At 33.3% G+C, this 18,190-nt stretch overlaps 1 protein-coding gene across 2 annotated transcripts; it reads left to right on the forward strand.

Annotated features, from left to right (window-relative positions):
- The first annotated feature begins 1,807 nt into the window (after positions 1 to 1,807).
- Positions 1,808 to 17,772, forward strand: LOC138323253 (protein zer-1 homolog). 2 transcript variants are annotated; one of them, XM_069267690.1, is made up of 16 exons: positions 1,808 to 2,151; positions 2,616 to 3,467; positions 3,813 to 4,004; positions 4,336 to 4,462; positions 4,778 to 4,924; positions 5,169 to 5,227; positions 8,065 to 8,179; positions 8,840 to 8,893; positions 9,540 to 9,704; positions 10,203 to 10,293; positions 12,352 to 12,425; positions 13,150 to 13,197; positions 13,405 to 13,472; positions 13,752 to 13,940; positions 14,440 to 14,537; positions 15,864 to 17,772. In XM_069267690.1, the coding sequence occupies exons 2-16, from the start codon at positions 2,653 to 2,655 to the stop codon at positions 16,034 to 16,036; spliced, it is 2,415 nt and encodes an 804-aa protein (XP_069123791.1). In that variant the 5' UTR covers positions 1,808 to 2,151; positions 2,616 to 2,652; the 3' UTR covers positions 16,037 to 17,772. The 2 variants fall into 2 exon arrangements, with proteins under 2 accessions (XP_069123791.1, XP_069123790.1); XM_069267689.1 differs by having other exon boundaries at positions 1,808 to 2,013.
- Positions 17,773 to 18,190: the final 418 nt, after the last annotated feature.

Below are 18,190 nucleotides of genomic sequence, written 5' to 3' on the forward strand. Positions count from 1 at the left end.
TTTATGCATGGAATCACAAGTATTTACTCTAAAAGATTTATGTGTGAGGGTGTTTGTGTGTGTATGTGTGTGTGTATGTACCTATGGAGTGATGCCTCTTGTAAATGTATGTAAAACTGTATATTAAAATGTAAATTATGTATTTACCTTGTACATGTATGTTTGGGTATATATAATGTATGTAAGGGTGTGATTGATTGTGTGTTTATGTATGTATGTATGTATACATGTGTGTATATATGTAGGTGTGTGTGTGTGTGTACGTATGTATGTGTATGTATGTGTTTCTGTGTGTGTATGTAAGGGTATATATATATGTATGATCGTGTATGTGTAGATATACAAAGGTATGTGTGAAAAGGTGATCGCATAAAAAAACATATTGAATTAAATTATATTAAATATAGATGATTAATTGTAATACCAATATGATTTAAAAATAAAAGAATTATAAAAAAAATTGATTTCGTTTCTTTTCTGTACAGCTTTTTACAAATTGAAAAATAAAGAAATAGGGTTAAAACTTATATTAATCCATGCTCTGCATTCATTTTGTTTGCATGGGTCTAGATTAAAATCCGGAAAATGTCACCGTAACATTTGTTGCAAAGCTGGCATTGTAATTTAAAATAATAGTCTGTCAGTTTAACCAAGGATTGATTTCACTTATAAATCCTTGATTTTATATTAGGATTTGTTTTCGTGTTTACCCGATAAGGACATAGATGACGTATTTAAACATATTTTATTGACATAAAATGACAAAAGGATAAGTCATTAAGTTTTTCCAACTTATATGCGACTTCTCCTGAAATATAGAAAATATAAACATACATAAATGAATAGTCACGTGATTACATGGAACAAAATAGTATGAATTCACATAAAACACCAAGAACATTAAACTAGTAAGAGAGAGGGAGAAAGATAGAGATTAATCCCATTAATCGGGTTAAGAAATCGATTTTTTAGATGACGTATCACTTGTAAATCCCTGTTTTATGTGGCAGAGTGAATTATTTCATTGTTAAAATGTTTTATTGTACTTGTATATTGTAGTGAGTATTTCCTGTAATATTTTAAGAATTAACTTGAATATGTTTTTTATGTTATGGAGATAAAATAAGGAAATGGGATTAGGAAACAAGCTAAAAACTTATATTTGCGGTTTATGTTGAGAGTACACTCAGATTTTTGTGTTATATCTCCATAACATTAAAATATATTCAAATTAATCTTTATAATTTAATTTACTAAAGATAATCTCTTCAATATTCAAAATTTATTTTGAGACTCTTTTGTCTATGAAATTATTACGTCGTCATCTCGGCCAATCAGAAGCAATGTTACAAACGGTGACGCCATTTTGCCCTTTATGGGATGATAAAGCAGAGATTTAAATAGTAAATGATATTTGAATCTCTGGATAAAGTAAATTTTTAAGCCAATGAAAATGCTCGTGACAAACAAAATTGAATTATTGATTTGTAACATTTACTTCATCACAGAAGAAACATAAATGTACATTATCAACTATACGGTTTTATCAGAGATTTAAATAGTAATTTAAATCTCTGGTTCTATTCATGGACTTCGGACAGAAACCTATTTTGGACCAAAATTATAACAAATACAAATGCTTAGGTAACAAAACACCTAGATTTTAGTCAGTTACTTAATACATGAACTTAAAAAACTATTTACATCCCTGTTGTTATTTATCTTATGTGTCTTTAAATTTGTAACCTCCGCTCGAGGGGACGTAACCCTCGATGAAGTTATTTCCGGAATTAAGACCATGTTCGGAAGTTAGCTAACGTGTTTTCATTTCCGGCTAATACTTTCTTGAGTTTTTCTGCGATCAACTTACCGTTAGCTGTAAACATGGTTTTTATCGATTTGACAGCTGGGCATGCGATGCAATTCTTTACTACAACTAATAATACAAGCATGTAAACAAATACTCTGAACTGCAAATGGAGGACATCCAATTGTTTCCAGATAATCATATATGTAGGTCAATGTCGGTTTGTTGTTGTTTACAAAATCTGTGTTTTATGTATGTGGGTCAGGATCGCCGGCATCTGTACGAGTGACCACTAGCAAATGACCGGTGCGCCCGAACCTAACCGTATTGCGGTCAAATGGTCTGTACGTATACTTAAAAAGACCAGTTCTTTTAGATGTAATTTAGATTTAGATTTATAAGGAACTCCATTTTTTATCAACATAGATCACAGGGCATTTCTGGCTATTTTTTCATAGAGACTATACATGGCCCTGTGCAAAGATCTAATGAGATAGCCTCAGTTAAAAAGATTAAAAATATTACAGTACAATTTTACTACCGGATAGTCAACTGAACTTTGTTTCTTATGCTCATTAGTAACACGGGCAGTCTGGCACAGTAACAATGACTGTGGTCCACTACTTTTCTGAAAAAAAAAAAATAAATAAATAAAAAAAAAATTATCAAAAACAATTATAACATAATAAAATGTATATCAACACCTAGAGATCATTCTCTGTAATATGTATTTTAAGTAAATTGAATATACTATAATACTGCTATATTGAATGCAAAATATGTAAGTTTTTTGCTTCTTATTTAATAGAAATGATTACCCTGACAACAACTTGTAGACAGTGAAGATGTCGTATCGGCTGGAGAAGGAGAATGGACCAGACACACTTCTTGACATGTGTGTTAGTTACTGTATGAACAATATGAGCATTTTGGTCCAGGATGCTGAGGAATCAGGACCCTGGGACAGCTCATTTCAGAGGTTACAACCAGGACTCCATTTCCCTACTACCATCAGTGACAATTTATTCAACTATCTGACACGAAATGTTAGCGAGTCATGGAACGCCCAGTGCCAGGACCTAATACCTGTATTCAGTGACACAGAGAAAACGCCACTCACTAAAGTTGTGATTCGGCAGCAGATTGATTTGTCTGAGGCAGGATCACAGTCCCTGTTTAATCACCCACTTAACCATCTAGAGTTGACTTGCTGCAGTTTCTGTGATGTTTTCAGTTACGAAATTTTTCAATTGATTAGAAAATTAAGGAATTCTATGAGAGCTCTGAAGCTATGGGCCAAACCAAATTGTCTGAGGTGTGGGAGCATGTCAACCACAGAAAGTGTTAATAAACTGACAAAGATGCAAGAATCAAGAGACAACTTAGAACCACTTGTGTCAAGTAACATTGTAGATCTCCGGCTTCTAAGTGTACAGAACTTCAAACATAGAGAGTTTACTGAAACACCGACAATGTTAAAAAACTTGATTGAGCCTCTCCACAATCTATGTCACCTAAATCTGACAGGATGTGGAATCACAGAACATGATCTTGACTCGATTGTTGCCTTGCCAAAGATCACATATCTGGTGTTGTCAGGAATTCAGTTTGAAGATATACATGAAGGATTCATCAAACTTGGAAAGGCTTCAAAATTAAAGTAAGGATATTGGAAGGCATTTGATTGTAAATAACTATTTTGTAAGTTGTAATGACAAAGTTTTAAACAGGTACAGTGTATACGGAAACAGTTCTGATGTATTGACAGTATGCAGGTTATACATTAATTTCATTAAATTTTCTATTCATACCATTGTCTTAATTTTAAAACTTTGTTATCTGCATATAAACATGCATAGTTTACTTACCATTCAAAATCCACAGTTTTATTGACATCTACTATATTTTAGGTGCATAGAATGTGTTTCTTGTGTAATTCAGTGATGATTTTACATTTCCATATACATTGCACATTTTTTGCACTATACCATATCTGCTGTTTCAGACACCTAGATATTTCATGTAGTGCCCAGGACCCAAAGATCTATCCCAATGCTGCGGAGAACATGAGAGGGCTCCTAAAACAGTTGTCTAACTTGACATCTCTGGATATATCTGGCACCAACCTCTCAGGTGACAGACTGAAGGAAAGTGTGTCACACAAATTAGAGGCTAGCAGCAAAGACGATGACAGTGTGTAAGTAAAATGTGAACAGTAATAATTTCAAGGCTTTGTCAACTTGTGCTACTCACTTTACATCTTAGATGGAAGTGGGTTTTTTTTATTGTGGAAGAAAAGGTATATCATTTATTCCCCTTATCAAATTAGGAAATAAACCTGTGTCAGACAGTTAAAGACAAGTGTGTAACTTTAATCATCTTGCAATGATGTTGAAAATTTAACTAACTGAAGCTAGTCATTTTTAGTTTTGCAATTATAAGCAAGGGGAGGTAACTTGTGATGATTATTGTACAGTGAGGGGAGGTAATTTGCGATAAAGGGAGGTAATGACTTAAGTGCTTTTCAGGGAATCAAGCAGTGCATCAGAGAAAGCTTTGAGCTGTGATGGTCTCAATGGAAGACATTTTGCATTTCTTGGTCTTTGGAACTGTCCTGATCTGCCATTCTCCTGGAGTGATACACCTGCAGATCAGGTAGTATTAAAATGTATCATTACTCTATTAGTAGAATATTACATACTCAGTCTTTGCATATTACAGAGTTATCTACCTTGCAGGAAGGTATCAATTGTGACATCATTATCTTGTGAGTGAAATTCACATTGTTTTCACTGAAAACTCTGACATTACAATCGCAAACACAAGACGTTACAATCAAAACCTACCCGCAAAGGCAGATAACTTTGTACTATGCAAATACAGAATAGAAGTTACCCTGATCATTAATTTTAATGTAATTTTTTTTCATCTAAAGTCTTGTTGGTGACATAAGTCGTTTCTTCCTTGTAGTTTTCTGGATGGGAGAATGATGACCAGATTCTATTCTCAGCTAGTGTATATCTGGAGAATGAGAAAATGCTCACCCATGTTCTCAATAAGCTATTTGGAAGTCTGAGAGTTGGACCTCGGCCAAATAAGATTCTTGATGGAGTTCCTGTAAGTTAGCTTTACTTATGAGAATGGATTTAACTACCAACTGCTTTACTGTCCTCTTACTGTTAAAAACCCACACAATCTTGTATTGTCACCTGACTGTGTGTTAAAGGAGTACATGTAATAATACAACTATCCTCTATGGACTTTATTCAATTTATAAAGCCCTATTTAGATTACTTGATACACTACAATTATATATGTATGTATATGCAATTTGTTATTTTGTGATTTTCTGGTTTTTCAGACAATGTTGAAGGCAATCCAGCTCCATCCACTGTGTAGAGAAATCCAAAGATCTGCTAAGTAAGTTTTTATGTACTATATCATCTGATATTTACACCTGTAGATCCTTAAAAAGCCTTGATATCTACCAAATATTACAAATTTCATATACTATGTAGTTTATACTACTATATATCTAAGTCCAATTTTATGACTTAAGTTTAGGGAGACTTTTGAATACATGAAACATTTGAAACTATAGTTAAGTTATATAAAAGATAAAGTTGTTTTTTCCCCATCATGCATCATATAATTGGTATGATGTTCAGATTCATATAAATTTGTTATATCCATGGTCTAGAGAAGACAAAATTAATTGCTTTTTGAGATGATTTTGATGTGGATGATATTGAAGGGAATTTCTATATAAACACTGGTAGGAAACAACTGAAGCATTAACATATACTACATTTTAATACATATACTACATTGTAATACATAACATTCTAATACATATACTACATTGTAATGCAATATATACTACATTGTAATACATTAGTAAACATTCTTATACATATACTACTTTGTAATACATTTGTAAACATTGTAATACATATACTACATTGTAATACATTTGTAAACTTCTAATACATATACTACATTGTTATGCATGTACTACATTGTACTATATTTGTAAACATTATAATACATATACTACATTGCAATGTATAAACTACATTGTAATACATTTGTAAAGATTCTAATACATAGGTATACTACATTGTAATACATTTGTTTACTTTGTAATACATATACTACATTGTAATACATTTGTAAACATTCTACAGTAACTTCCTGAAACCCAACCTTCTCAAAAAAACGATCACTTCTAGAAACCGAACATGGATGTCATGTACGGAATGAATTCCTCTTTATTACTAGTAAATAAAACTTCCCAAAATTGATCCCTCCCAATTCCTAAAACCAGACCAATTTTGAGATCGGAATAGTCAAATGTATCTAAGATACAACTTCTGAAAACCGGCCTTACCTGCGCGACACTGATAGATTGCATTGTGAAATAGAAATACACACGTACAATATACCTGTATCCATAGTTGTCATATGTCCTGGGGCATGATGTGAAGGCTATAGGTACATGTATATGTACACGGTAATTATACCTGAGATAGTGGTGTAATTATTTAATTATGTCTATTGTTTAGATATTTAACGAAAGTCTACCACGTACACGTGATTTGTTTACTGTATGAAAACAAGTAGAGCTAATAAAGAGAAAGTTTCAGATTCAATTTTTAGAGTTATTTTTAGCTCGCCTATTCGAAGAATAGGGGGAGCTAATGTTGTCACCCCGGCGTCGGCGTACGAGTCAGCGTTGGTGTCCCATTTCATGTTAAAGTTTTTGAGCAAGTTTCTGTTTCGTCAATTGTTTAATCATAGATGTTTATGATTTTATTTTCCTAATGTGTATGGATGCTGAATGTGATAATACAACCAATTTGGGGCCCTTTAGGGGGTTTTTGAGTCTGTTAATTTGTCATATTTCCATGTTAAAGTTTTTGAGCAAGTTTCTATTTTGTCTATTGTTTAAGCTTAAGTCATCATAAATGTTTATGATTTTATTTTCCTAATGTGTATGGATGCTGAACGTGATAATACAACCAATTTGGGGCCCTTTAGGGGTTTTTTGAGTCTGTTAATTTGTCATATTTCCATGTTAAAGTTTTTGAGCAAGTTTCTATTTTGTCAATTGTTTAAGCATAAGTCATCATAAATGTTTATGATTTTATTTTCCTAATGTGTATGGATGCTGAACGTGATAATAAAACCAATTTGGGGCCCTTTAGGGGGTTTTTGAGTCTGTTAATTTGTCATATTTCCATGTTTAAATAGTAAATACTTGAAAATCAACTTCTTCTGAATAGACAAGCTTTGCTGTTCTCCAACAGCTCTTGTTTTAGATATAGGCTAAATGTAGTTGTCGGATAACGTAGATTATCTGTATTAAGAAGCCAAAGCCATGTATTGTTTTAGAAAATGATTATGTCATATAATCACCGGCATCGACTGATCAGTGTGCAATTAGATCATATTTAATTTGATTCTTGACGTAACCAGAAGCGATCGGCCGTATGTAACATGATAATGTAGCTTAGTGCAGACGAGAACAACCCGAAGAACATTCACGCAACTAACTGACTAAACTACGTTCATAAGCGGTAACAAAGTCAAGATTGTTGTAATCCATTCCTTTTAAACGTATGATTCTCTCTTTTGTGAAAACATTCACATTTACAATCAATAACGGTCGCTTAAAATGAACACTAGCCATACATGCAGTACACTATAATGTAAAAAACGACTTCCGATCGATAAAATCCGGATCGTAATGATCGATATTCGGTGCACTTCTTCAAACCGAAACCTCTCTAAACCGGCCGAAATTATATGCACCTACCATGATTGGTTTAGGGAATTTCCACTGTAATCCATATACTACATTGTAATACATTTGTAAACATTATAATGTAATACATATACTACATTGTAATACACATACTACATTGTAATACATATACTACATTGAAATACATTTGTAAACATTATAATGTAATACATATACTACATTGTAATACACATACTACATTGTAATACATATACTACATTGTAATACATTTGTAAACATTATAATGTAATACATATACTACATTGTAATCCATTTACTACATTGTAATACATTTGTAAACATTATAATGTAACACATAAACTACATTATAACACATTTGTAAACATTCTAATACATGTACTACATTGTAAACATTTGTAAACATTCTAATTGTAAGACATATACTACATTGTAATACATATACTACATTGTATACATTTGTTTTTGACAGTGCCTGTTTGTTCCTGATGATGAATGGGAAGAGTCAGGTGTTACCACAGCGAACACGAACCTTCATCGTAGAGACACTCATATCATGTGTGAACCAGGTCAAGAACGATACTTATGTAAGTATTTTAAATTTTTGAACTTTCTGATGATGTGGCATATGGCATCCATTGTCCATTTATGTACCTTTATAGCGGTATCAATTGTTTTAATATTTCTGGTTATTTATGTTCGAGAGATCCACATATCACATTGTGGGTATTTGATCTTGTTCAAATCAATGTGAAAAGTTTCTAAGTTTGTTTTCCAAAAGTGACCTTAACCTTCATAGAAAGTACCAAGGATGAAATATATCAATATGTCTTTAACAAAATCTTTGTTCAAGAGAGAATTTCATATTTTGTCTTGAATTGTGTACTACAGGATTCATTTTTGCCTTAGTTAACTAAAACTCAACCTGGGACTGATTAAATAATAAAAAAGAACCCAACAAAACATTGACCATGCATTATTTTGAGACTTGGACCATCATACTTCATTATTCAAAATCCATTTAAATCCAATTTGTACGTTCTACTTATCATGTCCCTTAAACAATTTTGAAATAACACACTTACACTTATCATGATGCCCCCCCAATCTTGTTTAACATTTATAGTCAGATTATTTTTTCTGTAAAATGTCAATCCTTAATTTATAAATTTGGCTACGCTCTATGTTAAATGTCACCAATATTTTCTATAAACCATAACTAAGTTGTGTATTTTGTATATTTTCAGACTGCCAAGTGCTGTATTTGTAGTTTTTTGTGTCTGAACATGCCTCATGATGCGGTGAGTCAATACTGAATGTCTTCTCCCCATTAATATATCCACACTGTGTTGATATTCCTCAGAAACATGCCTTCTCTGATATAATGTACTAACATGTTCTGTGACATTATCATATTATAAGCAGGATCAAATAGTAACAACTCGCAATAAAAAATGAAATACATGCCTGTAATTAGAGAAAATCAAAAACTTTTGATGATTGTCTCCCTTTACTTGACAAATCTTCTCATAAATCGTACTGTATATTCACAACCATCAGGGTATACCAGCTAACTGCCCCACATGAGTTTCAAACTGGCAACTCGGAGTTGGAGGGCTAGTGGTAATATGTCTGAACAACTTAACATTTTACAACTGCTGCCGCTGTCTATAACAAACAAACTATAATCCAACTTTCTTTCGCGGCTACTAAATTTCACATTATCAGTTTTAAAATATTTTCACAGAGTTTCTTAGATTTAAATTTCAATAGAAATATATTTGAATTTAATTGTTTTAGAATATTGTCTGAGATATTAATTTGCGAAGATAAACTGATTGCCTATTTCGTGAAAATAAATTGCATGCGAAAGAAGACAGGTTTACAGTAGTTGGTTTTTAAGTGTTTTCTTCAATATCATCGCCCTATAATTTGTATATTTTACAGGTCTACTGTCACCTGTTTAAGAGATATGTCAACTGTCTTCTCCGAGTCCTCAACTCCTATCATGGAGACTTCTTTGAAATGTATGCCTTGAAACTGTTACATGAAACGTGCCGAACGGACCGACCGGAAAAATCAGTGATTGGCAAAGAAACTGACACACTGACGGTATTATAAACTCATCTCTTTTTCTCCAGATCATTACAGATGTATATTAGACATTTTAATCTGACATAAAAAGTAGTGCTGTTTCAATATGTTGTCTATCCATTAATAACATTTGAATCTCAGCTTGGTGTATGGGTTTAAGTCATGCTAATAATGAGATATCCATTATGGTGTTGCACTACTGGGCATAAGAACACATTTAGAAGCAGGTTTAATATAGATGTACATACCAGGTAGAGTTAGATTCATGATAAGTTGGCCTATCACTGAAAATCAATTTAGTTTCGCTTGCAATTAAATATCACCTGCTGCCAATTAACAGTTGCCAAATATGAACCACTGGGATCATTTGAAACACTGTCACCGTATAAGCTTATGAATTAAAATTGTGAAATTAAATTTCCATGAAAAATTGCTGGACTTGAAGATACAGAATTATGTGCTATTAAATAAGTAGGTTTACATTCATTTATCTGATTTTGACACATTGTGTTACAGTATCTACTGTCTCTGATCCGCCACAAGCTGGCTAACTCATGCTGTGATGACACAATGGAGCGAGCCTGGAGCTGCCTTTGGAGTCTGACAGGTACATGTGGCTACAATATGAAATCAATTGTATAGAGATCATACGAGGCCAGCAAGATGTCCTTATTTAATTAGATAACTGAATTCAACGGAATTTAATAAAAGTCAAAGATTTTACACTCTTCAAATTTGATAATGAATGAAGTTGACAAGAATCTGGATTGTGTTATTTATTGCTGTAATGAACTTTAGTTCAAATCAGACTTCATAGAACATAAGAAATAAGATTCATTGCTTGAAAACTGATATCAAAGTCACAATAAAATAGCATTTATTCAGAACATGTGATATACCGGTACATAGATAAGTTTTTTATTTTACCAATATATCAAATGTCTAATTCAGATCTTTTAAAAAGAGAAAATAAAGAAATGTATTTCATTCAACTTATGAAACCTGTGCTAAATTCAGAACGGGACAAAGGAACTTCACATTAGTTTTCATTTAGTCCTCATGTTTTTGTTAGTTTCTTCCAGAACATTCACAATATCTTTATGTACCATGTTATGACGTAATCTTACTATGACGTCATTGTACTATGACGTCATGTTTTACAAATAAAAGAATTCAAACCCCTGAAGACCGGCATGAGCCGAGAAAGCGCTAGGGCGGAAAAAACTGTTTTATAGTTGTGTTTTCTTTTTATGTATATATATATATATCAAGAAAAAAGTATGTGTCAATGTACAGTTGAAATTATAAAAAATAAAACTCAACGACCTTCCTCTTGTACATTCACTATTTCATGATTGCTCTTCATGAATATTAAAAAAAAATCATATTTATTTTTATATTCCTGAAGAGCCATCATGAAATGGTGAATGTATAAGAGGAAGATCGTTAAGTTTTATTATATAATAAATAAATGTTGAATATCCTTGTGATGGAATATAAAAAGAAAAAACAAAACTAAAACAAATCTGCCATCGATCTCTAACATTTTCCCAGCTGCCGCTGATCTTCAGGAGATGTTTATTGATGTTGATAAGGCAACAACACAAATAACTAGGATTGATGACGTCATAGTAAACAATACACTATGACGTCATAAGATACACATATTAGAAGTCACACTTACAAATTAAACTGAACTATTTAAACCTGGTTTTAATAAAGCTATTAAACTTGATTCTTTTCCTTCTCTTTCAACAACATTATCAGTTGATTGATATATAGGGCTAACATTAAAAACATCACTTGCACATGTGTGAATGTGCTTACTGACATGAAGAAATCTTAAACTGTCTGTCTTAATTTGTTGTCTGCGTACAGTAATCCGTTGTCACAACTCATTACCAGTTTGCCCAATATAGAACTCAGAACATTTACCACATACAAGTGCATATATAACATTTTTTGATCGACATGTTTGATCATCATGTTTGATTTAATCTTGAAATTGAAATTATTAAATTTAAAAATAATACTTTCATCTTCTAAAATAATTTTACAAGTGCCACATCTTGGCTTATTACATTTAGACACACACGGGTTCTGTTCTTCCCTTTGAAATTTTGAAGAGCATAACAGTCTTTTGAGGTTTTTAGGTTGTCGTTTGCTATTAATGATTGTGTTTTTTTCAAATATCTGTTTCATCTTATCGTCCGTTCTCATAGAGAGTTCGATAGCAGATTTGTTTTAGTTATGTTTTTTCTATATATATATATATATATCACTTAAACTTTTAAAAGACGTTGTGCATCAGTAGATATTAAGAATAAAAAATATCAACACGGCATTCCTTTTCGTCTTTTTTTGGACGAAAAGGAATGCCATGTTGATATTTTTTATTCTTATTATATATGTATGTGTTGGATGATTATCTCCCTTTAATCGACATTTCCGTTTTTTACAAAGCATAGTATCTATTGTGAATGCTAAATTCTTTTTCATTTTTCAAATCAGATTTTTTGACAACGGTTTTAAAACTTAAAGTGGTTGTTTTCTTCGCAGCAATTTGTACAAACTTGAATGCTGATTGCTACTTTTCTATGTGGTATTAAAATTATAGATAATTAAATGATAATGATAATAAACTTCCATATTAAATGTTTTGTAGACGATATGCCACAGAATGCCAAAAGGTTTATGGAGGAGCCATCTGCCATGGATATCTATATGTCCTGTATACAGGTTAGTCGTTTTTAATTGTTAAAATTATTTTCCAAATCTTATTTCTTTTGTTGATCCTTGACACTACTTTTGAAATTCATTGTATAGAAAAAGTAACAAAATGAGACAAAGTGTATACGTATTCAATGTTATGTAGTCATTAAAAAGAAACAATGTTTCAGATGTTTATGACATTATAAATCTAGTGAGTGAGAGGCATTGGTATCTTCGATACTCCATGGAAAGGTTAATAGGATAAAACAACAGTGATAGTAACCCCTGGAGTATCGAGGATGAACAATGTGGGCTTATAAGATATTGATGATCACAAACCAAACAGCTTATCAGTATTACCAAAGGTTTCATGTGTTAGCCCACCATCGTCAGATGATGAACAATTTATGTTGTCTTTTGTCTATGTTCCCACATCTGAAACAACAAATGCTGAAGGGAGCTTTTTAAACATAATTTGTTGAATTCCATGGTCTCTTGTGATGCATACTTCTTTTTTGGCCAGATTTGATAACAACATGGATGGCAGGAGTTCAGGTATGATTTGGTGACTGCAGTATTTAGGACATGCCATGTGTTCTTTGTAAAATGTTTCTAAATGTTTCAAAGGAAGAGAGAAAGAATGGAAAACAGAGAAAACATCTATGTTCTATTGCTCTGAAATAGATTATACAATAATGGCACGAAAACTCTCTGGATTTCTCTTTGTATGTCTTTGTTTATTCATTTGTAGACATTTGCCAAACAAGATGGCCTTCTGAAGAAAATGACTGGATTAATGGTGAGTGATCTTGTATAAGTATTTAGGTTCATTCAAACTCAGTGTTCTTGTTTTAGTGAGCCTCCTCTTTAGAACCATATCATGTCTTGTTATCTGAAAGTTAAACTTTATGAATATTGGATTTGTTATTGAAATATTTCCCCCTCTAAGCATGTTATTGATCCCACTTGATTTTCACTGTGTCCGCTATATATATTTTTTTTACAGGCAAATCTATCAGAAGTACCGGAGTTACGCAAACGGCTGATGACTGAGGAGCTGATGACTCTATACTGGTAGAAAACTTCATCTTTTTGTCTTTTGTAATTTATAACTACAAGTGAAATGTTTCTCAAACATAATTTTGCAATATCATAATTCAACATGAGAGCACCATTAAAGTAAATATTCTGGGCCATTTAGAGGTCATTGTTATATAAGTGAATTACTGTTAAATGACATATAGTCTGCCTAAGTAAAATTTGTTGTTTAAATGGATTGGTCAGTTATAAAAGTGGCATTATGAAGAGGGACATAACCACTGTGTTTCGATATCTGACTATTATTGTATTCAGCAATTTAATGGATTCGGAGCTGGATAAAGATGGAGTGAGCTACCATGCTACATCTGTCATGTCCACCATGGTCATTGATCCGGACAATTTATGGATGATCGACAAACCAGAACGAAGTGTAGTGCTGGCCAAAATAGTGCAGACCGTTGACCGATGGGACCTGGGTTCTAAAATGAAGATTAAGTATAGGTGAATTAATGTTATGTGCAAGACACTACAGCGGTTTCCAAAAATATTGCATACAGTCCTACCAAAGTGTGATATTACAATCTCTGGAAGGCTGGAATTACATACTTTAACAATATATATATGCTACATGTATTTTGCAACCTCAGTACTTACCATTGGTCAATATTCTTACTTTTGTTCCACATCACAGAGCCCAGGCATCAAGATAACTCCGATCTTCAAATTTGAATTGTGGAAATATAGTGAATTCTTATTAAACATTCTGTTGAAGAAATTAATGAATTGATAGGTTCAAAACTGTTTGGTAATGGGTAATAGAGGTTTTGTAAAAGATGAAAATAACCTTATTTGGACTCCGGGCATATGGCCAAATAAATAATCTAGAAAATATACTTTGTTCTCTTGTGAAAAATTCTGTTGGTAATTTGAGGAACGTTTTGAATATTAGAAGATAAATGTGTTATAAAATCGAGTGATTTTAATGTTTATATTTTAACAGATCCCTGCGACCTATCCTGGAGCTGGCGGCTGAGTATAAGACTCCTGAATCACAGGTCTGGGCGACCTGGGCCCTCTGTAATCTCACTATGTCAAAAGGTTAGTCATTACGTTGTAAAAACAGCAAAGTATTTAAAGTACATATACAGAATTATCCTGATATAGAATTGTTTCAGGTGCTAGTTTCATTATTTGCAAAACTCAGAATATCAGTTCTTGGGGGTAGATATTATTTGTTAAATCATGTATTTATGAGTATAAACGCCAAGGTTTTCCCCACCGAAAAACCATGTAATTTTCACACAAAAACAAGTGATTTAACAATCAAAACCTACTCTCAAGACATTCTGTAGTATGTAATATGCAAAGACAGAATTACAAGTCTGTTTGGGGAAATTAGGGCCTGGCATGATATGTTAATACGGTAAACCTTCGGTTAGTTCGAACAAAATTAAATAAATGTAGATGAACCAGTTCGAATTATCCAAAATTAAGCTTTAGGAAAAAATGGTCAGTTCGAACTATCCGAGTTGAAATTGATAAAAATCAGTTTTGAGTACCGATGTACCTGGCATAAGCTATGTAAAGCAGAAAATCTTTAGGAAAAATATTTAGTTTGCAGATTTACCTGAAGATAATATATTCAATCATTTTCTCGTAAACATGAGCATTTATTTTGTGAATTTATAATTAATTGCGTAGCAGAAGCCACATAAATAATTTTTAATTATGACTTAAGATGTTCATGTTATTTACTTCTCTGTCATATGGTCATTATAATGATCTTTTATATAATAAATACAAACTTTATTAAAAACATTAAAGTGAATAGTCGGGCAAAGGAAGGCTTAAGTCGGTTTAAATGGTGTTAATATATCCAGTATAATTTCTTATGAAATAGAAAAATTAAATATCCTGTCAAAAATCGCTCTGCACACGAAGAAATTAATTTATAGTAAAGGAATCCTAAAACGTCCTCCCGGCTGCCTTTATCCAAGTTGACATTCCCATACAGCCTCGCTTTCGGAATTTATTTTTAGAACAGTGTTAAATTTATATGGGGCTTTCCATAATTTCAATGGTCTAAACTGGACAAAGTAAGCACAATTTGATCGTCATTTTGATATGTAAGGACTTTTGGAAGGCCAATGAACGCAATTATACTTGTTTTCATTGCCCGACTATGCACTTTAAAACTGTTGCAATATGCAAAATATATCATCATTTTTGGGGACCCCATTGCGCCGATTTGCCGACAAAAATCTTACTTTTACGTTCATAATTTGACGTGTTCGAACTATCCGAAATAGGATTGATTATAAAAAGTCAGTGTTCAAACAATCATTAGCTAAGAAATTACCATTTTTCTTGAAAAAATTGTGTGTTCAAAATTAACCGGAGGTTTACCGTAATTTTACTTTGCAGCTGATAGATACTGCCCCATGTTGGAAGTTGAGGGTGGTATTCCATTATTGGAACAGCTGACCGAGGATGACCGAGTCCTGCCCAGAGCTGTGGAGCTAGCTACAATGACTCTACAACAGTGCTCTAAATACAAGTCATTGTTACAGGACACAGAGGGCGAGTCAACAGAGTAAACCAGCACCTACCTTTCAGCCTCTGAACAGGTACATAATGAGCTACCTGTATAATTAGCTACCCTACATACAGAGCTATCCCACAGATTTGGCCACACGACACCATAGCCACACAACACCATGGCCACCAGCCTTATATCCAGTTATAATCTGTGGTTTGTATTATCAGAAATCCTATGGTTACTAAATGATTTTTTTTTCCACATTGTAAGGGACCTCGCATGAATACATGTATTCCTCATACATGTATTGACTACCTGGTAGTGTACATAGTTTTGGATTGATTAAAATCATGACAAACAAATAGCAGATGTAGATTTAACACAGAAAGAAGGAATAGAATGTTCTTATTTCCCTCGGTCCATATAGGTATTGCTTAAAGATAATATGATTAAACTTTATCTTAAACAATAACGTTTTATCATTGAATAACAGTACATCAATGATTTATACCCTAAATACCAGACCGGTAGTACATATTTTCCTAATAAATACAATAATGAAAAGCAAGTATGGGGCAAGCACAGAAATACAGTACATATAAATAGCATTGATGGACCCATATATTCCTGCTAGACTTTTGATGGGCCAAGCTTCCCTTTCAGATCTAAAATGGATCCAGCATTCCACTTTGCGTCTAAAGTAGGATTATCATTCCCTATCAGGTCTATGATGGACCAAGTGTCCTTCTGAGATCTACTTTAGGCCAGCCTAGCATCAATTTTTGGATTCAAAGTGGCTCCCAACATTTCCTTTTGGATCTAGAGTGGATTTGTCTGAGATCTTAGATTGACCACATAACGTCCCTCTGGGGTAAAACAGGTCCCATTGTTATCTGGTATCTATGGTTAGTCCCATCATCTCTGATGGATCTGTGATGGGTCCTCTTTATATCTGGTATCTATGGTGAGCCCCATCATCCCTCTTGGATCTGTGACAGGCCTTCTTTATATCTGGTATCTATGGTGAGCTCCAGAATCCCTCTTGGATCTGTGACGGGCCCTCTTTATATCTGGTATCTATGGTGAGTCCCATCATCTCTGATGGATCTGTGATGGGTCCTCTTTATATCTAGTATCTATGGTGAGCCCCATCATCCCTCTTGGATCTGTGACAGGCCTTCTTTATATCTGGTATCTATGGTGAGCTCCAGAATCCCTCTGGTATCTGTGACAGGCTTTCTTTATATCTAGTATCTATGGTGAGCCCCATCATCCCTCTTGGATCTGTGACGGGCCCTCTTTATATCTGGTATCTATGGTGAGCTCAGCATCCCTCTGGGATCTGTGACAGGCCTTCTTTAAATCTGGTATCTATGGTGAGCTCCAGAATCCCTCTGGGATCTGTGACAGGCCTTCTTTATATCTTGTATCTATGGTGAGCCCCAACGTCCCTCTGGGATCTGTGACGGGCCCTCTTTCTGTCTAGTATCTATGATGAGCCCCATCATCCTTCTTGGATCTTTGATATGCCCTCTTTATATCTGGTATCTATGGTGAGCCCCAGCATCCCCTAGGGGTCTTTGGCTGGAGTATCTGTCTGAGATATGGAATTGCTCCAACATCCTTCTAGAATAATGTTAATGTACTTATATGAATGCCAGCGCAAAAGTGATCTTAAAAGGTTATAATTAGCACAATTATAAATTCGTGCAATTATAATAGTTATCGTATTTTCTGGAGTTTAAGTCACAATTTTCCCCTGAAAATCGGGAGTGCGACCTAGTGGACGAAAACCATATCGTTTTTGCATTTTCTGCGATTCACGTGTTTAATATAAACAATATATACATGAAATATTAAATTATATTTAAGAACATTATCTCTAATTGCTAAAAGTGCTAAAATGCAAAGATACAATGTATGTATGTTTAGAGTATATGATGGAACCAGTGTCCATCTTTCTCAGCTGTTCAATAGTCATACTTTGAATCGTGTCATCATTTTCATCTACAGATCTATAGTCTTTTGGTATGTTGAAGAAATCATTTGAAAATGCATGGTTTGTCAGTCACAAATAGTCAACACAATCTAGACTGACTTACTGTTTAGTGTTGAATTCCGTGTTTTTCGCGTGTGATTGTGAATATAAATTACCACGAAAATGTTTGAAATAAATAAAAGTTTAATAGAACCACAAAGATGTCTCAATCAC

Source organism: Argopecten irradians, chromosome 5 (genome assembly GCF_041381155.1).
Source record: "Argopecten irradians isolate NY chromosome 5, Ai_NY, whole genome shotgun sequence".
Taxonomy (NCBI): domain Eukaryota; kingdom Metazoa; phylum Mollusca; class Bivalvia; order Pectinida; family Pectinidae; genus Argopecten; species Argopecten irradians.

Bases quoted from the DNA above. Each gene is read 5' to 3' on its own strand.
- LOC138323253 (XM_069267690.1), top strand. From the start codon at position 2,653: ATGTCGTATCGGCTGGAGAAGGAGAATGGACCAGACACACTTCTTGAC. The intron at 9,705-10,202 runs GTATTATAAACT...ATTGTGTTACAG, and splicing joins AAGAAACTGACACACTGACG to TATCTACTGTCTCTGATCCG. The intron at 12,426-13,149 runs GTTAGTCGTTTT...ATTCATTTGTAG, and splicing joins TCTATATGTCCTGTATACAG to ACATTTGCCAAACAAGATGG.